The sequence below is a fragment of the Papio anubis genome, chromosome 4, assembly GCF_008728515.1.
Source record: "Papio anubis isolate 15944 chromosome 4, Panubis1.0, whole genome shotgun sequence".
Classification (NCBI taxonomy): Eukaryota; Metazoa; Chordata; class Mammalia; order Primates; family Cercopithecidae; genus Papio; species Papio anubis.
In genome coordinates, this window is record NC_044979.1 from 51,430,578 (window position 1) to 51,455,872 (window position 25,295).

The 25,295-nt window shown below is 38.8% G+C and overlaps 2 protein-coding genes across 2 annotated transcripts in view; one reads left to right on the forward strand and one right to left on the reverse strand.

Annotated features, from left to right (window-relative positions):
* COG5 (component of oligomeric golgi complex 5) overlaps positions 1–25,295 on the forward strand; it is a 363,081-nt gene that overhangs the window by 218,971 nt on the left and 118,815 nt on the right. The window lies entirely within an intron of this gene.
* LOC101021102 (E3 ubiquitin-protein ligase RNF26-like) lies at positions 2,301–5,089 on the reverse strand. Its single transcript, XM_009203642.4, is given in 3 exon segments — positions 2,301–3,572; positions 3,575–4,189; positions 4,192–5,089. Coding segments are annotated over 3 exon segments (1,296 nt in total). The 5' UTR covers positions 4,496–5,089; the 3' UTR covers positions 2,301–3,195.

Sequence of the window (25,295 nt, forward strand, 5' to 3'; positions counted from 1 at the left end):
GACAACTATAAGCTCACAGTAAGAAATTGCCAATCTCCTAAACTAGAACCTGTGAATGAAAGCAGAAAAAATAAAAACAATGCAAAATGTCTTTTAGACTCCTGAAGAACTTCTCAAGGATGCTATGGATTTCAGATAGTAGAATTATCTGATAAAGAATCTAAAGTATCTGTAAATGAAATACTTTAAAATATAGAATAAAAAATTGAGAAATAAGTGACTTAAAAATTACTAGGTAGATCTGAAAATGAACCGATAGAACATTTAGAAATAAAAGTAAAGTTGTTGAAATAAAAGAGCAGATACATTAAACACAAGATTACAGAAAGCTAAAGAGCAAATTAGAGGTCTGGCAGATAGAATCATTGAAATTATCCAGAATGCCTCATAAAGACTAGGTTATGAAGAATATGAAAGAGAAATTTAAAAATTATGGAGGATCCAATGGAGTTTTAATATAAGACTTATTGGAAAAAGAAAGCCAGGAAACTATAAAAGAAAATTTGTATGATCCTCTCAATACATGCAAGAACAGCATTTGACAGAATCCAACATCTATGTCTGATAAAAAATTCTAGGTAAACTAGAAATACAGAGGGAAGCTTTCTCAACCTAATAAAAGGCATCTAAGAAAAACGAACAGGTGAAATCAGACTGGGTGCACTGGTTCATGCCTGTAATCCCAGCACTTTGTGAGTCCGAGGTGGGTTGGGTCAGTTGAGGTCAGGAGTTTGAGAATAGCCTGGCCAACATGGTGAAACCCTGTCTCCACTAAAAATACAAAAAAAAATTAGCCAAGCATGGTGGCGTGTGCGTGTAGTCCCAGCTACTTGGGAGGCCGAGGCAGGAGAGAGTCACTTGAACCTAGGAAGCAGGGGTTGCAGTGAGCAGAGATCGCACCACTGCACTCCAGCCTGGGTGACAGAGCAAGACTCTGTCTCAAAAAATAATATAATAATAATATTTAATGGTGGAAACTTAATGCTTCCCCCCTAAAATAGGGAAAGGGTTTCTTTTTGTTTTCACTACTTCTGTTTAACATTGTTCTAGCTAGTGGAATAGGCAAGGAAAATAAAAGGATTCCAGTTTAGAAGAGAAGAAAATTATATTTATAGATTACATGATTGACTATATGGAAAATCCATTGGAACCTACAAAAGCTATTAGGGCTAAGTCAATATATAAAAGTCAGGCCGGGCGCGGTGGCTCAAGCCTGTAATCCTAGCACTTTGGGAGGCCGAGACGGGCGGATCACGAGGTCAGGAGATCGAGACCATCCTGGCTAACACGGTGAAACCCCGTCTCTACTAAAAAGTACGAAAAACTAGCCGGGCGAGGTGGCGAGCGCCTGTAGTCCCAGCTACTCGGGAGGCTGAGCCAGGAGAATGGCGTAAACCCGGGAGGCGGAGCTTGCAGTGAGCAGAGATCCGGCCACTGCACTCCAGCCTGGATGACAGAGCGAGACTCCGTCTCAAAAAATAAAATAAAATAAAATAAAATAAAAAAATAAAAGTCAGTTGTACTTCTATAAATTGGTAATGTACAGTTAGGATATATGTATAAAAATATGTACAATTCAGTATAATACACAAAAGTTAGTTGTACTTTTATATATTAGCAATGTACATACAATCCATTGTTCAGGAATTGAACAATGTCAAAAATTCCAGAGCCAGGCATGATGGTACATGTGTGTAATCCCAGCTACTCAGCAGGCTGAAGCGGGAGGATCACTTGAGCCCAGGAATTCGAGGCTGCAGCGAGCTATAATGGCATCACAGCACTCCAGCTTGGGCAACAAAGCGAGACTATCTCTTTTAAAAAAAAAAAAAAATAGGAAAATGTCTTTATTTCTAGGAGATCTGTTAATTATTTAGTGGTACAGAGCCATGATGTGTGCAACTTACTTTCAGATGGTTCAGAGATAGAGAAAATGAGAATGGTAAAGTAAATGTGGCTCATGTTAACAAGTGGTAAATATGAGTATGCAAATAATGTGTGGGTTTTCGGGGGGGCTATTCCTGCATCTTTTCTGTAAATTCAAAATTATATCAAATTAGAAATTAGAAAATAAGAGGACAATAAGAAAAACTTTATGCTAACTAATTTTTAAATACAAGTAGAAATGGACAGATTTCCAGAAAAATACAACTTTCCAAAACTGCTAAAGTAGAATTAAAAAGCATCCACAGTCCTGTAGCCGTTAAAGAAATTCAATCAGTAGTTTAAAGTCTACAGATCAAGAAACTAGTAGGCCCATATGGTTTTTCTTTTTTTCTTTTTTTTTTTTTTTTTTTTTTAGCTGTCAAGATAACTTTATTCATAGGAAACTGGGCCAGAGACCCCTCAGGAAGCTGCAAGCCCCTGGGCCCTGGCCCCTTCTGTATTTGGACCCTAGTGAACTGTGCACAGTCTGCCCTCTCCAATGCCAGGGAGAGACAGAGAGGAATGCCATTTTTCTGTGTGATGTGGGAGTGAAAGGGGAATGAGCAGAAATCTGGTTATCCCTCCTGAGACTTGCAGTGAGCTGGGGTGCCAGAGAGCACATGGTCCCAAAGTCAGGTGCAGATGCATCCCCCATCCCAGGGGTAAACTCGTGAGCCCAGCTTTTGGATCAGGTTGGGAGGGAGCCTCATTAGACGATGACAGGCAGAGGTGGCTCTGAGGGTACCTGAGAGATACTAACCCCAAAGCCTACCAGGGCACAGGGGCTCTGGCTGAACATAAAGGTTCAAGATCATCCGAAGGCCCGAGTTGCCAAAACAACCAAATAACACTGATATGTTGTGGCCACAAAAGCTGGGGAGGAAATGTGAAGGAGGCAGGAAAAGGACCTACAGATCTCCAACAGAAAAACCAGAAGCGGAGAGGGGTAACCCCAGAGGCAGCTGGGTGGGCCCTGGGCAAGCTGGAGGAGAGCCCACAGCAAACAGTCTCAAGGCCCTTGCATAGTGACATACTCACCACCCTCAGCATCGAAGGGACCCACTGGGTAAGGAGAAGCTATGTTATCCTGCCCCTACCCAGATCATAGTCTTCCATCTCAATGTCCTGGATGTATGGCTTGGAGGCTTGGCAGGACAGCCACAGGGGTAGGAGGGATTCAGACCAGGACCCGGAGATGAGGTGTTAATGCTGTCCTAGCGTGAGTGCCTGCGTGGAGCGTGGAGGGGTGGGCAGGTAGGGAAGGAGTCTTCAGAGGTAGACATTGAGGGTCTGCAGGATGCCCCGGCGGCACAGCGGGCAGTTGCGGTGGTAGACGGGGTGGCGCATCAAGATTTCAGTGCAGGCCTGGCACAGGCACAGATGCCTGCAGGGCAGGAGCAACACCGTCTTGCTCTGGTCCTGGCAGATGACACACTTCTTCCGCTCCTCTTGCTCCTTCAGCAACTTCCACGGGTCTTGCCCGCCTGGAGGCTCCTCATCGTTGAGCCTCTCTCGGCCCCTGGCAGGTGTCGCTCTAATGGTCCTGGCCTCCTCCTCTTCTGCCTCTGATCTGCGCCCCGCTTCAGGAAAAGTGTCCTGTCTCCGGGTCCTAACTGAGAACACCCTCATAGAGTCACCCTGGGGTCTCCAGGTGCCCCTCCGCGGTTCGGCCAACTCGCCAGCTGCAGGCTGCGGCTCCAGACTCGGCGCCAGGCCTCTGAGCCCAGTGCTAGGCGAGAGAGCGGCATGACATCCTCTCGAAGACGGTGGTAGGATGGCCGGGCATGGAGCTGGCTGAGTGCCTGGGTAGCCAGTCTCAGGGTCAAGTCCGGATGCAACACAGTCACCGTCACTGCCAGCACGCAAGCTAGCAACACCAGGCCAGTGAGATTGACAAGCACAAAGCTGGTCAGGAGGCAGGCAGCTGAGGCCAGCAGCTCCAGGGCTAGTTGGCAGGGTGTCCAAAGGAGGATGGCCATGGCCACAGCACTGCTGGAAATGTGGGCTAGGAAGGCAGCCACTACATCCGTCATCCTCCACAGAGGCCCGGTCACTGTATCCCACAGGGCCAGCACCAGGGAAAAGAGGTTCTGAGTGCTGATGAGGCAGATGTTGACCAGGCTGTTGATCACATAAGCCACCAGGCTCATGGCAATGGCACAGATGTCACAGGCCTGGCGCAGCAAAGCATGGCCATTGGAGACCACACTGAGGACGCCCCGGTGCAGTATTTCCCTGCTCCGCAGTGCCCCGTGAGAGGCCAGTGCCCCAGGAGCTTTAGGCTCTCCAGGCCAGAGCAGCAGCTATAGAGCAGGGTACACAAGGCCTGCAAGCCCCCACATGTGAACCGGATCACGACTTCGATCAAGGCCAGCAATGAAAGCAGGACTCCGCGGCCCAAGTGCAGAAGACTAGTCAGTACCGTGTGCGGCAGGTTGTAGACGAAGGCCAGGAGCCAGGCCAGGGAAGCCAGGAGGGAGGACACCAGCAGGAAGTTGAGGTCCAACACCAAGGTCAGCACGTCCAGCACCAGGCCCACCCCATTCACTACCAGGTACACTGCCTCCATGATAGGGCTATGGAGGTTAGTCCAAAAGAAACGGTTGTGGGGTTGTCAAGGTTGTCAATATTTTAGGGGGTCTGGGATTAATTTGGAAGGAAAATGAGCAGTCTCCAACACAGGGGGTACCAAGAATCTGAGGAAGAAGTGGGTAAGAGGGAAGAGGAGTCTTGGTAGAGGGAAAGGGGGCCAGGTGCCAGTCCAAGAGTCCAGGTTTTGAAGATGGGCTGTTTGGGAGGGAAGAGCCCAAACATCTCCAAAGCGAAGGCGAGCCCAGGCCGTAGGAGCGACCTCAGCTTTGGATGCCTGGTGTGGCGAACCACGGCCGGGCAATGGGTCAGACCGGGAGGAGACGGGGAACGGATGGAATGGGATCGGATTGGATCGGATCGGGTCGGGTCGGGTCGGGTCGGGCCGGGGCCGGGTGGGGTCGACGCAAGCTGGGCGCGGGCTCGCAGTCCAGCTACGCAGGTGCCCCTGTCCCCGCCCGGCCCCCGTCCTCCCGTTAGCGGCGCTTTGCACCCAAAAGGGGAGTGGGAGAGGCAACCAGCTTCAGCAAACCCCAAGCGCAGCCCCTACTCCGCTGGGTGCCGCCATCTTGTGTCCCCATATGGTTTTTCAAGAAAATTCTACCAAACTTTCAGGGAACAGATTATTAAGTTTTTCTAGAGAAGACCCCTTGCCCAACTCTTTCTGTGAAACTAGTATGACCTCTATAACAAGACCAGTTTAGGGTTACAAGAAAGGAAAATTACAGTAAATTTTCAATATTACCACAGAAGTGCAGCAGTATATACAAATGATATAACTATCAAAATAGATGTAGAAAGAGTATTTGACAAAATTCTTTTTCTTTTTTTTTTTTTTTTTGAGATGGAGTCTCACTCTGTCGCCCAGACTGGAGTTCAGTGGTGTGGTCTTGGCTCACTGCAACCTCCACCTCCCAGGTTCAAGAGATTCTTCTGCCTCAGCTTCCTGAGTAGCTGGGACTACAGGCATGTGCCACCACCCCTAGCTAATTTTTTGTATTTTAGTAGAGACGGGGGGTTTTACCATGTTGGCCAGGATGGTCTCGATCTCCTGACCTCGTGATCCACCCTCCTCAGCCTCCCAGAGTCCTGGGATTGCAGGCATGAGCCATGGCACCCGACCTTGGATGCCCTTTATCCTTGCTTACTTTCTGCATTGTACTGGAGGACTGACCCAGCATAGTAAAAGAATAAGAAGAAATAATATACATGTTAAAAATTGTTTTAGTTTTAAAATTTTTTAATGGACACGTAACAATTGTACTATTTTATGGAGTACATAGTGATGTGATACATATAATGTATAGTGATCAGATCAGGGTAATTTGCATATCCATCTCAAACATTTATCATTTCTTTGTGTTGGGGACATTCACTGTCCTTCTAGCTATTTGAAACTTATTGTTATAGAGTTCAAATATTTGAGAGGAATTCATTTATATTGTTTCTCTTCACATTTGAACAAATTGCAGACCTATCAAAATCTACAGAAAGCTACATGTAAAATCAAAATAATCTATGAATGCCTATAATTCTATTTAAGGGTGATATCTTCTTGCTTTGTTTCTAACTTTTATACTGATTCATTCTCTCCCTCTCATCCTCCTCCCCAGTGGTAATTATTTACCTATAAATTTTTTATCCTGTATATCACATACTTGAGTTAGAAAGTCCTGGACATGAACACAACCCAAAGTATAACAGTTTTTTCCTGATTAGGATCATATGTAATACCTTTTTTAACAACATTTGAAAGAATGTCAGGTGGGATGGAAGAAAGTTCTCCCCAAACTCTTTACTTACTTGAGTGAATCAACTTATTTATAGTCAGAATCACTTTCTGTTTGTCTCTCTGTCTTTGATGCAATCATTGTTTGGGTATATAGTATATGTTAAAATTTCTGGAATATTCAATTACATTATGATATACTAATCATTTTTCATCAAAATTGAAAAGAACACTTTCTCAATCAAAGTTAGAACCTTGCTGAATATTTAAACGGTTTTATCTTTTCACACAAATGGATTAATATCCTCCTGTTTATGTGGCGGTAGAAAACCTGAATATCCTCCTGTTTTTGTGGTGGTAGAAAACCTGCAGTGAGCAGATACATATGGGTAGAAGTTAGATGAAAGTGTAAACAGTTCATTGTCTTTAAAGTTGGCTCCAATTATTTTCTCCTTTTGGGTTTTCTCTTTATTTCCTAGGGAATGCTTAAATAGACTTAAAAAAAAAATCAGTGGATGACTCATAAAGTAATATCTAATAATGAAGTGAATGTTTTACAAAATTGCCTTGAACAAGTTTTGCCTAGGCACTGGGACACAAAGTTGAACAGAGTGACCTAGTCCTTGCCTTCCAAAAACTGCTTTCTCTACTTGTTTCCTTTCCAGTCACAGTTGTTTCCCTCAGGGAACCCTTCACAAGACTTATTTTAATATTCCTTGGAAATATTAACAGAAAATATCCTTCAATAGTTTTAAATGGTAAAACATTAAATTATCTGAAGAAAGAAAGCTTATAATGGGAAGGCCTAAAGAAATGTTTCCATAATACGTTTGTTCTTGGTGTGGAAAAATGATATTTAGAAACTGTAGAAAAATGGAAGATTCTGTCAGAGTAATAGGCTTTTCTGGCAATCAGTTATGAATTTTTCTTTCACTTTCTCAGAATTCTATACAGCATCAATTAGTTTACATAAGGAATTTGCCAATACTAAAACTACTTTTTTTAAGTAAAAGTGAAAGATATTATTGGTTCTGTTATATAATTAATGCATGAATACTGTACTTAAGCTACACAAAATTGTATATAATGTATATTCTGATTATCTGATACAAAGTATATGATTACAAAGTAATGCCAGATTAGGCTGCTTGCTCAAATAGCAAAATAATGCTGAAATGAAATATGGTTTGTTTGTTTGTTTTTAGTAATCCAATATAAATTTGACATACTCTTAGGTGGGTATATAGTTTCACTCTAACCTAAATTCATGTGATTTTTTGTGTTTATTTTTTAATTGTGATAAAAGAATTAGTTTAAGAATTACATTACTTAAAACTTATCAACTTAAGTCTAAGTGCACAGTACAAAAATAGTATTACATATATGCTCTCTGATGCTCTCTGCTGTGCAACATATCTCTGGATCTTTTTCGTCTTACAAAACCGAAGTTCTGTATCCACTGAACACCACCTCCCATTTCCCTACCCCTTACTTTCCCCTGGCAAACACTACTCTACTTTCTAAGTGCCCAACTACTTTAGATACCTTATATAAATTGAATAATACAGTATAGGCATACCTTGTTTTATTGTGCTTCACCTCTATTGTGCAACACAGATAACTGCATTTTTTCTTTTTTTTTTTTGTTTTTTTTGTTTTTTACAAATGTAAGGTTAGCGACAATTCTGCATCAAGCAAACCTATTGGTGCCGTTTTTCCAACATATGCTCATTTGTGTCTCCATGTCACTTTTGGTAGTATTGTTGCAATATTTTAAACTTTTTTTGTTATTTTATCTGGTAAGGTGATCAGTGATCTTTGATATTACTATTATATTGTCTTGGGGCACCATGAACAGCCCCCATATAAGATGGCAAACTGAATCATTAAGTATGTGTGTTCTGACTGCTCCACCAACTGGCCATTCTCCCAACCCTGGCCCTCTCCTCAGGCTTCCCTATTTCCTGAGACACAACAATATTGAAGTTAGGCCAATTAATAACCCTACAGTGACCTCTAAGTGTTCAAGTGACAGAAACGGTCACATGTCTCTCATTTTAAAACAAAAGCTAGAAATGAGTAAGCTTTGTGGAGAAGACTTGTTGAAAGCTGAGAAATGCTGAAAACTAGGTTTCTTATACTAGTTAGCCAAGTTGTAAATGCAAAGGAAAAGTTCTTGAAAAAATTAAAAGAACTATTCCAGTGACTATATGAATGGTAAGAAAGTAAAACAATTGGCTGGGCACGGTGACTCACGCCTGTAATCCCAGCACTTTGGGAGGCCAAGGTGGGCAGATCAGCTGAGATTGGGAGTTCAAGACCAGCCTGACCAACATGGAGAAACCCCATCTCTACTAAAAATACAAAATTAGCCGGGCGTGGTGGCACATGCCTGTAATACCACCTACGCGGGAGGCTGAGGCAGTAGAATCTCTTGATCCTGGGAGGCGGAGGTTGTGGTGAGCCAAGATTGCACCATTGCACTCCAGCCTGGACAACAAGAGCGAAACTCCATCTAAAAAAAAAAAGAGAGAAGGTAAAACAATCTTATTTGCTGATATGACAAAAGTTTGAGTGGTCTGAATAGAAGATCAAGCCAGCCACAACCTTCCTTTAATCTAAAGCCTAATCAAGAGCAATATCCGAATTCTTCAGTTCTGGGAAGGCTGGGGCAGGTGACGAAGCTGCACCTTTTCTTGTTGGAAGATAGTAGAGATTAGTTCATGAGGTTTAAGGAAAAAAATCTACTCCTATAACATAAAAGTGCAATGTGAAGCAGCAAGTGCTAATGTAGAAACTATGGCAAGTTATTGAGAATATCTGGCTAAAGTCGTCGATGAAGGTAGCTACACTAAATCAGAGATTTTCAGTGTAGATGAAGTAGCCTTAGAAGAAGATGCCAACTAGGACTTTCATAGTTAGAGAGCAGAAGTCAATACCTGGCTTCAAAGCTTCAAAGGACAGTATGATTCTCTTTTTAGGTCTAATGCCCCTGGTAACATTAAGTGGAAACCAGTGCTAATTTACCATTCCACAAATCCTAGGGCCTTTAAGAATGATGCAAAATCTATTCTGCTTGTGCTCTATAAATGAAACAGTAAAGCACAGAGGATAGCACATCTGTTTATAGTGTGGTATGCTGAACATTTTAAGCCTACTGTTAAGACCTACTGCTCAGAAAAAAAAATCCTTTCAAAATATTACTCATCATTGATAATATACCTACTCACCTAAGAACTCTGATTGAGATGTATAAGGAGACTAATGTTGTTTTCATGCATGCTAACATAACATCCATTCTACAGCCCATGATTAAGGAATAATTTTGACTTTCAAGTCTTATTATGTATTTTTGGGTTTTTTTGTTTTTTTGGTTTTTTTGTTTTGAGACAGGGTCTCCCTCTGTCTCCTAGGTGGGAGTACAGTGGTGCGATCTCAGCTCACTGCAATCTCTGCCTCCCAGGCTTAAGTGATCCTCCAGCTTGAGCTTCCCAAGTAGCTTCCCAAGACTACAGGCGTGAGCCACCACACCCGACTAATTTTTGTATTTTTTTGTAGAGATAGGGTTTTGCCTTGTTGCCCAGGCTGCTCTCAAACTCCTGAGCTCAAGCAATCTGCCAGCCTCAGCATCCCAAATTTCTGGGATTGCAGGCATGAACCACCATGCCTGGCCTTATTATTTCTTTTTAATTTTTGTTACTTTAATTTTGACTTTTACTTAGATTTTAAGTTCATGTTTGTTACGTGGCATATTGCATGATGCTGGGATTTGGGGTATAAATGATCCCATCCCCAGGTAGTGAGCGTAGAACCCAATAGTTTTTCAACCTGTGCCCCCTCCCTCCTTTTGTCCTCTAGTAGACCCCAGTGTCTCTTGTTGCCATCTTCATGTCCATGAGTACCTAATATTTAGCTTTCACTTATAAGTGAGAACATGTGGTAATGGGTTTTCTGTTCCTGTGTTAATTTGCTTAGGATAATGGCCTTCAGCTGCATCCATGTTGCTGTAAAAAAAACATGATTTCATTCTTTGGCTGTGTAGTATTCTATGTTGTTTACATGCCACATTTTTGTTATCTACTCTACTATTGATGGACACCTAGGTTGATTCTCTGTCTTTGCTATTGTGAATAGCACTATGATGAACATACACGTGCATGTACCTTTTTGGTAGAATGATTTATTTTATTTTGAATATATACCTAATAATGGGATTGCTGGGTTGAATAGTAGTTCTAAGTTCTTTGAGAAATCTTCAAATAGCTCTCTGTAATGGCTGAACTAATTTATGTTGCCAGCAACAATGTATAAGCATTCCTTTTTTTCTGCAGCCTCTTCAGCATCTGTGGGTTTTTTGGGGGTATTTTTTGTTTTTTATTTTTGTTTTTGTTTTCGAGACAGAGTCTCGCTCTGTTGCCCAGGTTGGAACGCAATGGGGTGATCTTGGCTCACTGCAACCTCCGCCTCCCAGGTTCAAGCGATTCTCTTGCCTCAGCCTCCCGAGTAGCTGAGATCACAGGTGCCCACCACCATGCCCAGCTAATTTTTGTATTTTTAGTAGAGACAGGGTTTCACCAGGTTGGCCACGCTTGTCTCGAACTCCTGATCTCAGGTGATCCACCTTCCTCAGCCTCCCAAAGTGCTGGGATTATAGGTATGAGCCACCACACCCAGCTTGTGGTATTTTTTTTTTTTTTTTTGACTCTTATAATAGCTATTCTGACTGTTATCTCATTGTGGTTTTGATTTGCATTTATCTAATGATCAGTGATGTTGAGTATCTTTTCATATGTTTGTTGGCTCCCTGTATGTCTTCTTTTGAGAAGTATCTGTTCATGTCTTTTGTCCACTTTTTAATGAGATTATTTGTTTTTTGACTTGAATTGTTTAAGTTCCTTCCAGATTCTGGACATTAGACCTTTGTCAGATGCATAGTTTGTGAATATTTCCTTCCATAGTGTAGGTTGTTGGTTTACTCTTTTGATAGCTTCTTTTGCAAAGCAGCTCTTAAGCCTAATTAGGCCTCACTTTTTCAGTGTTTTTGTTGTAATCGCTTTTGAACACTTTGTCATAAACTGTTTCCCAAGGTGAATGTCCAGAATGGTATATCCTAGGTTTTCTTTTAGAATTTTTATAGTTTGTGGTCCTACATTTAAATCTTCAATCCACCTTAGTTAAGTTTTGCATATAGTAGAAGGTAGGGATCCAGTTTTATTCTTCTGCCTATGGCTAACCAGTTATTCTAGCACCATTTATTGAATAAGGAGTCCTTTCTCCATTGCTTATTTTTGTAGACTTTGTCAAAGATCAGATGGCTGTAAGTGTGAGGCTTTATATCTGAGTTCTCCATTCTGTTCCGTTGGTCTGTTTGTTTTTGTACCAGTACCATGCTGATCTGCTTACCATAGCCTTGTATTATAGTTTGATGTTGAATAATGTGATGTATTCAGCATTGTTCTTTTGCTTAGGATTGCTTTAGCTATTCAGGCTCTTTTTTTGGTTCCATATGAATTTCAGAATAGTTTTTCTAATTTTGTGAAAAATGAAATTGGTAGTTTAATAGGAATAGTGTTGAATCTGTAGATTACTTTGGGCAGTATGACCATTTAAATGATATTGATTCTTTCAATCCATAAACATGGAAAGATTTTCCATTTGTTTGTGTCATCTGTGATTTCTTTCAGCAGCATTTTGTAGATCTTACGGAGATCTTTCGGAGATCTTTCACTTTCGTGGTTAGATGTATGCCTAGGTATTTCATTTTGTGTGTGTGGCTATTGTAAATGGGATTACATTCTTCATTTGGCTCTCAGCTTGGACATTATTGTTGTATAGAAATGCTACTGATTTTTGTACATTGGTTTTGTTTCCTGAAACTTTGCTACAGTCACTTGTCAGTTCCTGGACCTTTTGGTGGAATCTTTAGGATTTTTTAGTTATAATATTATATTGTCACAGAAGACATAATTTTTACATCCTCTTTTCCAAATTGGATGCTATTTTTTCTTTCTCTTGCCTGATTGTTCCGGCTAGCACTTCAACTACTATATTGAATAGGAGTTGTGAGAGTAGGCATCCTTGTCTTGTTCCCGTTCTCAAGGGGAATGCTTCCAGTATTTTTCCATTCAGTATGATGTTGGCTGAAGGTTTGTCATAGATGCCTCTTATTTCGAGGTATTTTCCTTTGATGCCTAGTTTCTTGAAGATTTTTATGAAGGGATATTGGGTTTCATTGAAAGCTTTTATCTGCATCTATTGAGATGATCATATGGTTTTTGTTTTTAATTCTGTTTATGTGTTTAATCACCTTTATTGATTTACATATGTTGAAACAACCTTGCATCCCAAGAATGAAACCAACTCCATCATGGTGAATTAACTTTTTGATGTGCTGTTGGATTCCATTTGCTAGTATTTTGTTGGGAATTTTTACATCTATGTTGATCAGGAATGTTGTCTGGTGGTTTTCTTTTATCATTTTGTCTTTGCCACATTTTGGTATCAGGGTGATGCTGGCATCATATTATGAGTTAGGGAGGAGTCCTCAATTTTTTTGGCGGGGGTTGGGGGAGAATAGTTTCAGTAATATTTGTGCCAGCTCTTTTTTATGTCTGGTAGAATTCTGCTGTTAAACAGTCTGGCCCAGGACTTTTTTTTGCTTGGTAGATTTTATTACTGATTCAGTTACGAAACTTGATATTGGTCTGTTCAGGGTTCCAGTTTCTTCCTGATTTGATCTTAGGAGATTGTGTGTTCCAAGAATTTATTCATTTCCTCTAGATTTTCTAGTTTGTATGTGTTTCACGCGTCCGTGTGAAGAGACCCCCAAACAGGCTCTGTGTGAGCAACATAGCTGTCTATTTCACCTGGGCTTGGGCTCAGGGGCCTGACAGTATGCATAGAGATGTTCCTAATAGTCTCTGAGGAGCTTTTGTATTTTTGTGGGATCAGTTGTAATATTGCCTTTGTCATTTCTGATTGTGCTCATTTGGATCTTCTTTTTTTCTTTGTTAATCTAGCTAGTGGTCTGTTGATCTTGTTTACTCTTTCAAAGAACCAATTTTTGGTTTTATTGATTTTTTTTTTTTTTTTTTTTTTTTTGAGGTGAAGTCTCATTCTGTCGCCCAGGCTGGAGTGCAGTGGCGTGATCTCGGCTCACTGCAAGCTCCGCCTCCCAGGTTCATGCCATTCTCCTGCCTAACCCTCCCGAGTAGCTGGGACTACAGGTGCCCGCCGCCATGCCCAGCTAATTTTTTGTATTTTTTAGTAGAGACGGGGTTTCACCATGTTAGCCAGGATAGTCTCGGTCTCCGGACCTCATGATCTGCCTGCCTTGGCCTCTCAAAGTGCTGGGATTACAGGCGTGAGCCACTGTACCCGGCAGTTTTATTGATTCTTTGTCTGGATTTTTGGGCCTCAGTTTTGTTCAGTTCCGCTCTGATTTTAGTTATTTCTTTTCTTCTGCTAGCTTTGGGGTTAGTTTGTTAGTTTCTTTGTTCTTGGTTTTTCTAGTTCCTCTATGTGTGATGTTCGATGATTAATGAGAGATCTTTCTGACTTTTTGAGGTAGGTATTTGGCACTTAAAACTTTCCTCTTAACACTGCTTTTGCTGCATCACAGAGATTTTGGTATGTTATATCTTTTCATTTTTTTCAAATAATTGTTTTATTTCTGACAATTTCATTGTTTGCCCAAAAGTCATTCAGGGACAAGTTGTTTAATTTCCATGCAATTGTGTGGGTTTGGGGAGATATTCTTGGTATTGATTTCTATTTTATTCCATTGTGGTATAAGATTATGATTGGTATTTCAATTTATTTTTAATTTCTTGAGACTTGCTTTATGGCATAGCATGTGGTGAATCTTGGAGTCTGTTCTGGTTGCAGATGGGAACATATATACTCTGGTTGATGGGTGGAGTATCCTGTAGATATCTATTAGGTTCAGTTGGTTAAGTGTTGAACTTAAGTCCAGAATTTCTTTGTTACTTTTCTACCTCCATGATCTATCTAATGCTCTCAATGGGGTGTTGAAATCCCCCACTATAATTTTGTGGCTGTCTATATGTTTTGCAGGTCTCTGAGAACTTGTTTTATGAATCTGTGTGCCCCAATGTTGGGTGCATGTATATTTAGGATAGTTAAGTCTTTTTGTTGAATTGAGCACTTTATCATCATGTAATGCCTTTCTTTGTCATTTTTTACTGTTGCTGGATTGAAGTCTGTTTTGTCTGACATAAGAACAGTGACCTCTACTCTTTATTATTTTCCATTTGCGTGATACATCTTTCTCCAACCCTTTACTTTGAATTGATGGGTGTTACTGCATGTGAGATCTGTCTCTTGAAGATAGCAGATAAATGAATCTTGTTTGTTTTACCCATTTTGCAATTCTGTGCCTTTTACCTGGAGCATTTAGGATATTTACATTAAAGGTTTATATTGATATCTGAGGTTTTGAGCTTATTATGAAGTTGTTAGCTGGTTGCTTTGTAGTTTCTATTGTGTGGTTGATTTATAGTGTGTGTTGGCCCTGTACAGTGTGTGTGTTTTTGTGGTAACGGGTATCATTCTTTCATTTCCATGGTTAGAACTCCCTTAAGGATCTCTTGTTAAGTATCTATTCTTATGCTTGTTAGCCATTTTAATATCATCTTTGGAGAAAAATCTATTGAAGTTCTTTGTCTATTTTAAATCAGGTTACTTTTGGCTGTTACTATATATTCTAGATATTAACTTATTGTCTAATATATGGTTAGCAAATATTTTATCCCATTTTGTAGGTTGCTTTTACTCTCTGTTGTTTCCTCTACTGCATAGAAATCGTCAAGTTTGATGTAGTGTAATTTGTTTATTTTTGCTTTTGGTATCATATCTAAGTAATTGCCAAATCCAGTGTCATGGAGCTTTTCCTTATTTTGGTCTAGCAGCTATAGCTTTAGGTCTTATATTTAAGTCTAATCTTTTAAATTAATTTTTATATATAGTATAAGGTAAGACTTCAGCTTCTTTCCTTTGCATGTGTATGTATATCTAGTTTTCCCAGCAGCATTTATTGAAGGGGCTGTTCTTTCCCCATTTTATAGCCTTGGTGCACTTGTCAAAGATCATATGGCCATATACTTGAGGGTTTATTTCTGGGCTATCTATTCTGTGCTATTGGCCTATATGTCGTGTTTCATACTGGTACCATACTGTTTTGATTATGGAAGCTTTGTAATATATTTTGAAGTCAGAATGTATGAGACCACTAGTTTTGTTTTCCCTTCTCAGAAAAGATATTTGAGGTCCTTGAGACTTCATATGAATTTTAGGATTTTTTTTCTTATTTCTACTCAAAATGCCATTGAGATTTCTTCAGTATGAAAATTGATTTCCTTTTATTGAAGAAAAATGTAGTTTTGGACGAAAACGTGGGTTTTTGTTGATGGCAGCCCATTGTTCAGTGCATCATGGTAACATTATGCAGCTTTAATGCTGAAGTGGAATACGTCTCAATTTTGATACTGGTTTTGATCCTGTTTTTAAAAATTGATACATAATTTCTGTACATATTTCATGGGGTACTGGTGATATTTTCTTTCATGCATAGAATATAATGATCAAGTTAGGGTATTTAGGGTATTCATCTCCTCAGGTACCTATTTCCACATGGGAACATCTCAAGTCCTGTCTTCAAGCCATTTTGTAATAAAAAATACATTGTTGTTAACTATAGCCACCCTACTCTGCTATTGAACATTAGAACTTGTTTGTTCTAACTGTATGTTTTTACCCATTTACCAACCACCACTTTCTCCCCCACCCAAAACACACACCCCTTCCCAGCCTCTTTGATATCTATCCTTCTACTCTCTCCCTCCATGAGATCAAAATTTTAAGTTCCCATATATAAGAATGTGCAATATGTTGTCTTTCTGTGCTTGGCCTATTTCACTGAATGACTTGCAGTTCCATCAGTGTTGCTGCAAATGACCAAATTTCATTCTCTTTTTGTGGCCAAGTAGTAGTCCATTGTGTATATATGCCATATTTTCTTTATCCATTCATCCTTCAATGTACACTTAGGTTGATTTCATATCTTCGCTTTTGCAAATAGTGCTACAATAAACATAAACCCCTTTGATACACTATATCCTTTACTTTAGATAAATAACCAGTAATGGGATTGCTGAAGTGTGTGGTAGTTCTCTTTTTAGTTTTTAGAGAAATCTCTGTACTGTTTTCCATAGTGGCTATACTAATTTACCTTTCCACCAACAATGCATAAGTATTCCCTTTTCTTCGCATCCTCACCAGTATATGTTATTTTTTGTTTTTTTAATAGTAGTCATTCTAACTAGGGTAAGGTCATATCTCATTGTGGTTTTGATTTGTATTTCCCTGATGATTAGTGATGTTGACAATTTTTTTTTTTTTTTTTTCTTTCAAGATGGGTCATTTATTGCACGTTCAGGAAGCCACTGCCTCTGGGAAAACCACCCCATAGAACATGCTCCCACTTGGTGTGAAATGTGAAGACAGGGTCTCTGACCTTATCATCCTTAGGTAGAGAGGCTGGTAGCAGTATTTCTGGAATTTTACACAGAAGCTGCTCAGGAGTGTACCTCATTAGAAGGAACATCTTGAGGCCGAGGTTGAATACACTCCCAGCAGCAACCTGCAGCTACTTAGATTTATTGATTTGCTGTGGTCTTGGGACATGATGAAGGGCTACGGGTGGTGAGATGGGGTACAGTTATTCAGGCTGTTTCTTTTTTTTTTGTTTGTTTGTTTTTTAATTTATTTATTATTATTATATTGTAAGTTGTAGGGGTACATGTGCATAACGCAGGTTTGTTACATATGTATGTTTGCCTTTTGTTGGTGTGCTGCACCCATCAACTCGGCTATTTACATATCAGGTATAACTCCCAATGCAATCCCTCCCTCCCCCTCCCCATGATAGGCCCCCGTGTGTGATGTTCTTCCCGAAACTAAGTGATTCATTGTTCAGTTCCCACCTATGAGTGAGAACATGCGGTGTTTGGTTTTCTGTTCTTGTGATAGTTTGCTAAGAATGATGGACACCCAGCGTATCCATGTCCCTACAAAGGACACACAAACTCATCCTTTTGATGGCTGCATAGTATTCCATGGTGTATATGTGCTTACATTTTCTTTAATCCAATCTGTCACTGATGGACATTTGGGCTGATTCCAAGTCTTTGCTATTAGAATAAGTGCTGCAATAAACATACGCGGTGCATGTGTCTTTAGAGCAGCATAATTTATCAATCCTTTGGGTATATACCCAGTAATGGGATGGCTGGGTCATATGTCACATCTAGTTCTAGATCCTTTTGAGGAATCGCCATACTGTTTTCCATAATGGTTGAACTAGCTTTACAATCCCACCAACAGTGTAAAAGTGTTCCTATTTCTCCACATCCTCTCCAGCACCTGTTGTTTCCTGACTTTTAATGATCGCCATTCTAACTGGTGTGAGATGGTATCCACAGGAGTTTTGATTTGCATTTCTCTGATGGCCAGTGATGATGAGCATTTTTTCATGTGTTTGTTGGCTGTATGAATGTCTTCTTTTGAGAAATGTCTGTTCATATCCTTTGCCCACTTTTTGATGGGGTTGTTTGTTTTTTTCTGTAAACTTGTTTGAGTTTTGTAGGTTCTGGATACATAGCCCTTTGTCAGATGAGTAGATTGCAAAAATTTTCTCCCCATTCTGTAGGTTGCCTGTTCAGGAAGAATCACATCGCGGAAAATGGCCATACTGCCCAAGGTAATTTATGATTCAATGCCATCCCCATCAAGCTACCAATGAGTTTCTTCACAGAATTGGAAAAACTGCTTTAAAGTTCATATGGAACCAAAAAGAGCCCGCGATCTCCAAGACATTTCAACTTAAGTCAAAAGAACAAAGCTGAGGTACTACCTTGACTTCAAACTATACTACAAGGCTACAGGTAACTAAAACAGCTGGTACTGGTACCAAAACAGAGATATAGACCAATGGAACAGAACAGAGTCCCTGTGAAATAATACCACACATCTACAGCCATCTGATCTTTGACAAACCTGGAGAGAAACAAGAAATGGGGAAAAAGGATTCCCTCATTTAATAAATGGTGCTGGGAAAATTACCATAGAAAGCTGAAAATGGATCCTTTCCTTACTCCTTATACTAAAATTAATTCAAGATGGATTAGAGACTTAAATGTTAGACCTAATACCATAAAAAATCCTAGAGGAAACCTAGGTAGTACCATCATTCAGGACATAGGTATGGGCAAAGACTTTACAAGCGTCTAAACACCAAAAGCAACGGCAGCAAAAGCCAAAATTGACAAATGGGATCTCATTAAACTAAAGAGCTTCTGCACAGCAAAAGAAACTACCATCAGAGTGAACAGACAATTTTTTAATGTACCTGTTGTCCATTTGTATGTCTTCTCTTGAGAAATGTCTATTCATGTTCTTTTTCCACTTTTTAATGGGATTATTTGTTTCTTACTGTTGAATTGATTGAGTTCTTTCTATGTTCTGGATGTTTGTCCCACTGGCTCCCAGGCAATCTGCACTGGTCTTGGCTATGGCTGCAGTGAGCTGCTGGGTCATTCCCTAAGCCCACAGGTGGCATATGCAAGTGAGTGATTGCTGTAGTAGTAGTGGTAGGCTGGGTTATTTGAGAACCTGCTGTACATCCTTTTGTTTAAAATTACGATTTCCAAAACCCTGTCAGTGACATTAATTGAGGAATGTTGTGAACTCATTAATTGATTAAAAAAATTTTATTTTGTAATAGATGTACATATTTTCAGGTATATGTGATAATTTGTTACATTCATAGAATGTGTAAAGATCAAATCAAGGTAATTGGGATATCCATCACCTTAAGTATATATTTTATTTATGAATTTGAATTATTCTAGCCATTTTGAAATGTACAATACATTATTGTTAACTGTCATCACCCTGCTGATCTATTGAACTCTGGGTCTTATTTCTTCTTATCTAACTGTATATTTATAGTCATCAATCAGCCTCTCTTCATGTCCCTCTCCCCTAGATTTTTTCCAACATCTGGTAACCACCAGTCTACTCACTATCTTCATGAGATCCACATTTCTAGCTCGCACATAGTGTGAGATTATGCAATATTTGTGTTCCTATGCTTGGTGTATTTCACTTTACATACAGTTTCAGCTATGTTGCTGCAAATGAAAGGATTTCACTCTTTTTATGGCTGAATAATATTCTGCTGTGTATATATGCCACATTTTATTTATTTATCCCTTGATGGACAATTAGGTTGATTTCATACTTTGGCTATTGTGAATAGTGCTTCAGTAAACAAGGGAGTACAGATATCTTTTTGATATATTTTATTTCTTTCTTTTGGATGATCTGTCCATTACTGAGAGTGGGGTGTTAAAGTTCTCTATTATTATTGTGTTGCCATCTATCTCTCCTTTTAGATATGTTAATGTTTGCTTTATATACTTGGATGTTTCAATATTGGATGCATACATATTTATAATTGTTATATATCTTCTTGCCAAATTGACCCCTTTCTCATTATATAGTAATCTTTGTCCTTTTTATAGTCTTTGGCTTGTAGTCTCTTTTATCTGATATAAGTATAGTTTTTCCTGCTCTTTTTGGTTCCTAGTTGCATAGAATATGTTTTTGCATCCCTTTACATTCAGTTCATGTGTGTCTTTAGAGGTGAAGTAGGTTTCTTGCAGGCAGTGTATAGTTGAGTCTTGTTTCTTGATCCATTCAACTACTCTGTGTCTCTTATTATAATTGTACAATTGAATCCATTTACATTCACTGTTATTACTAATAAGTAAGAACTTACTACTGCTCATTTTGTTGTTTGTTTCTGGTTGTTTTGTAATTCCTGTCTTCCTTTTTCCCTTTCTTACTGTGTTTTGTTAGCACTTAAGTAATTTTTGTCTGATAGTATGTTTTAATTTATTGGTTTTATTTTTAGTAAATATTTTATAGACTTTTGAATCATGATTATTATGAGGCTTGCGAAAAACATAAGTTGTTTTGTTTTGTTTTATTTTATATTATTTTATTTTATTTTATTTTATTACTTTTTCAGACGAAGTCTTGCTCTGTAGCCCAGGCTGGAGTGCAGTGGTGTGATATTGGCTCACCGCAACCTCCACCTCCCGGGTTCAAGCGATTCTCCTGCCTCAGCCTCCTAAGTAGCTGGGATTACAGGTGCACACCACTGCACCCAGCTATTTTTTGTATTTTTAGTAGAAACAGGGTTTCACCATGTTGACCAGGTTGGTCTTGAACATAAGTTATTTTAAAGATGACAACTTAGATGACAAAAGATACAAAGAAAGAAAAACTTTAAAAACTTTACATTTTAACTCCATTCTCCTATATTCTGACTTTTTGTTTTCTCAATTTACATTTTTTCACTGAGAAAACACCTGTGAATCAATTTACATATTTTTGTATTGCTTCTAAATATAAAACATGTCAATCTTTAAATATCACTATGATATATCTAACAGATTGCTATAGCTATTATTGTTTTACATAGATGCGTCATGCTAGAGTTATGAGTGAATCACACAGCACAGTTACAGTGTTAAGAGTATTCTGGTTTTGTTAGTGTTCTTAATTTTACCAGTGAGTTTTATACCTTCAGATGTTTTTGTTTATGTGAATATTACTGGGTTTTTTTTTTTCTTTCAGAATTTTAAGAACTCCCTTTAGTATCCCTTGTAAGACAGGTCTGATGGTGGTGAATCCTTTCAACTTCTTTCTTCTTCCTTTTCGAAGCATAGGGATACAGTATTTTGGATAGCAGCTTTTTTTTTTCGCTTTGAAAATGTTATCCCACTCTCTCCTGGCCTGTGTGGTTACCATTGAGAAGTCTGTTGCCAGACCAATTGTAGTGCTCCTTTATATAGTATTTGTTTCTTTTGCTGCTTTTAGGATCTTCTCTTTGTCCTGGCCTTTGAGATTTTAATTATTATATGCCTTGGGGTAGTTTTATTTGGTTCTAATCTGTTTGATTTCTTTTGACCTTCCTGTAACTGAATATTCATAGCTTTCTCAAATTTTGGAAGTTTTATTATAAACTTCAAGCTTGGAATACTTCTGTAATACCAACTTCTTTAGCTTCTGCTTATGAGTGGAAACATGCAGCATTTATCTTTCTGTTCCTGGCTTATCTTACTTAACATAATGTCCTCCAGCCTCATTCATGTTACCTTGAATGACAGGATTTCATTCTTTTTATGGCTGAATAGTATTCTATAGTGTATATACACCATGTTTTCTTAATCCATTTCTCTGTAGATACATAGGTTGATTCCATATCTTGACTAGTGCTGCAGTAAACATGAGAGTGAAGATACCTCTTTGACATACTGATTTCCTTTCCTTTGGATATATACCTAGTACTGGGATTGCAGGAATTTTCAAAATACTAGTAAACCGTGCATTCTCAACTGGGGGCAATATTGACCCCAAGAGAGAGAAAGTAGTTCTGATTTTTCTTTCTTAGTGTCTCTTATTAGGGAGAAACTAAATCTTATTAATCTAATCTGATTATAGTATATAATTATATATTAAATATAAATAAAATATATGTACTGTATTATATAGGTATAAGTATAGTTAATGGTATAATTTTTATTTTGGGAGAGTGATAGTGAAAAAAAGAGGTTGAGACACACTACAGTAAACTACATGAAAGGGATTTTAAACCCTTTAACACCATTATTTAAAAGTGATCTCTAGATAAGAGTATGAGATTAGGCATTAGGCATTTGAGTTTAAAGAGAAACTTTTACTTTTTACTCTGTATTTTAGTATTGAATTTTTTACATCCAGAATTTACTGTTGTAGTTAACATTAACATTTAGATTATCTGTATTACTCCTCCAAAAAATGGAAAAGAATAATGGAAACATCATATTTAATCCTTTCATCCAGAGACAACATCTGTTACTATTTTGTAAAAAGTCTTTGTATTTATCTGGTTATATTTTAATAAATGCTATCTGTTCTACCTTCAAAATGTATTTAAAATCTGACTACTTTTCACTATCTTTGACTACCTCATTAATCTAAGCTCTTATTTTATAAAACAAAAAGTTAATTGCATTGTAAATATTGGTTTTTTTCTCTCTGAACAATATACATGTAAAAGCTAATATTTTGATTTTAATGGAAATTCTTTGGGTTTCTTATTTTGCTCTGTAGTGTATGTGTAGGGTTGTACATATATAGGGTTTCTTATTTTGCTCTGTGGTGTTCATCTTGAAGTTCCTATTTAATTTCCATAGCTTTCTTCTTTGTAATGAGACAGGAAAATGTTTCCCCCGAAGGCTATTTTTCAACAAAGAGAAATTTTTCTTTGCCTTATTGTATTTGCTTTGCCAGGATCCTTCTGCTTTGAATCCAGAAAATGATTAAGAACTAATTTAAAATTCATTTATACTTGGTTTCTTTGATCAAATTGGCAGGCTTCCTTATTCACAACATGATTTATCCACAGAGATCTCTGGCACAGACCTTTTGCTAAGTCTTTCACACTCTCCTTCCTTTGATCTTAATTTAGCTCCCTCTGCTTCTCTCTGACCTCCTCTCAATAAGCACAGTGACTTAGAAACAATGTATCAAGGGCCAAAAAAAATTGTATTGCTTATCCTCACCTCCCTGATTCTGCCTCAAGGGTATCTACTTCTTTTTCAGGCTTAGTTTTCAACTTTTGTTGTTTGATTCCACATCATCCCATCTTGGTTTTCTCCAGTATCAACTTCTTTCCTCCTTCCTTCTTTTCAGTGTTTTACCATCTAAAATTTTTTTTTAAAATGACAAAAACCTGAGTCCTTTATTTTCTTCTAAACACTTTTTTTCCCTCATACTTGGGTTTCAGCAAACTACCGGGTATCTCTACTTCCCTGCTTCTCTTTTGCCCCACACGTTTGATGTCAAGGTTTCACTCTACTGAAACAGTTGTTGCTCAGTGCACCTTAGTGACCCAGCTGCCAAATCCTTCTGCCCACTTCTCAGACCGTGTTTACTTCACTCCTCTGAGGTGATTGACCACTTCTTAAATCTCTCCTCCCTCAGGTATTCTCACTCTTCAGAATTCCTTTATTGATTCCTCCTTCTGTTCCTCCCCTCCCTTTTAAAATATTTATAAAATTTCAAACACATACCAAACTATAGAACCCAAGTGTAGGACAGTGAATCCCTATGTACCTGCCATCCAGTTTCAGTGATTATTAACTTATGTTCAATCTTTATTTTATAATCATCTCCACCCACTTGTCTCTCTCTACTCCGAATCATTTCTTCCACCAACTTTTATTTTTGTTTTGTTTTGTTTTTTGTTTTTTGTTTTTTTATTATACTTTAAGTTCTAGGGTACATGTGCACAACGGTGCAGGTTTGTTACATATGTATACTTGCGCCATGTTGGTGTGCTGCACCCATCAACTCGTCAGTACCCATCAACTCATCATTTACATCAGGTATAACTCCCAATGCCATGCCTCCCCGCTATAGGCCCCGGTGTGTGATGTTCCCCTTCCAGAGTCCGAGTGATCTCATTGATAATTCCCACCTGTGAGTGAGAACATGCGGTGTTTGATTTTCTGTTCTTGCGATAGTTTGCTGAGAATGATGGTTTCCAGCTGCATCCATGTCCCTACAAAGGACACAAACTCATCTTTTTTTATGGGTGCATAGTATTCCATGGTGTATATGTGCCACATTTTCTTAATCCAGTCTGTCACTGATGGACATTTGGGTTGATTCCAAGTCTTTGCTATTGTGAATAGTGCCGCAATAAACATACGTATGCATGTGTCTTTATAGCAGCATGATTTATAATCCTTTGGGTATATACCCAGTAATGGAATGGCTGGATCGTATGGTACTTCTAGTTCTAGATCCTTGAGGAATCGCCATACTGTTTTCCACAATGGTTGAACTAGTTTACAATCCCACCAATAGTGTAAAAGTGTTCCTATTTCTCCACATCCTCTCCAGCACCTGTTATTTCCTGACTTTTTAATGATTGCCATTCTAACTGGTGTGAGATGGCATCTCATTGTGGTTTTGATTTGCATTTCTCTGATGGCCAGTGATGACGAGCATTTTTTCATGTATCTGTTGGCTGTATGAATGTCTTCTTTTGAGAAATGTCTGTTCATATCCTTTGCCCACTTTTTGATGGGGTTGTTTTTTTCTCATAAATTTGTTTGAGTTGTTTGTAGGTTCTGGATATTAGCCCTTTGTCAGATGAGTAGATTGCAAAAATTTTCTCCCATTCTGTAGGTTGCCTGTTCACTCTGATGGTAGTTTCTTTTGCTGTGCAGAAGCTCTTTAGTTTAATGAGATCCCATTTGTCAATTTTGGCTTTTGTTGCCGTTGCTTTTGGTGTTTTAGTCATGAAGTCCTTGCCCATGCCTATGTCCTGAATGATATTAGCTAGGTTTTCTTTTAGGGTTTTTATGGTTTTAGGTCTAACATTTAAGTCTCTAATCCATCTTGAATTAATTTTCGTATAAGGAGTAAGGAAAGGATCCAGTTTCAGCTTTCTACTTATGGCTAGCCAATTTTCCCAGCACCATTTATTAAATAGGGAATCCTTTTCCCATTTCTTGTTTTTGTCAGGTTTGTCAAAGATCAGATGGCTGTAGATGTGTGGTATTATTTCTGAGGGCTCTGTTTCATTGGTCTGTATCTCTGTTTTGGTACCAGTACCATGCTGTTTTGGTTACTGTAGCCTTGTAGTATAGTTGAAGTCAGGTAGCGTGATGCCTCCAGCATTGTTCTTTTGACTTAGGATTGTCTTGGCAATGCGAGCTCTTTTTTGGTTCCATATGAACTTTAAAGCAGTTTTTTCCAATTCTGTGAAGAAACTCATTGGTAGCTTAATGGGAATGGCATTGAATCTATAAATTACCTTGGGCAGTATGGCCATTTTCATGATATTGATTCTTCCTATCCATGAGCATGGTATGTTCTTCCATTTGTTTGTGTCCTCTTTTATTTCACT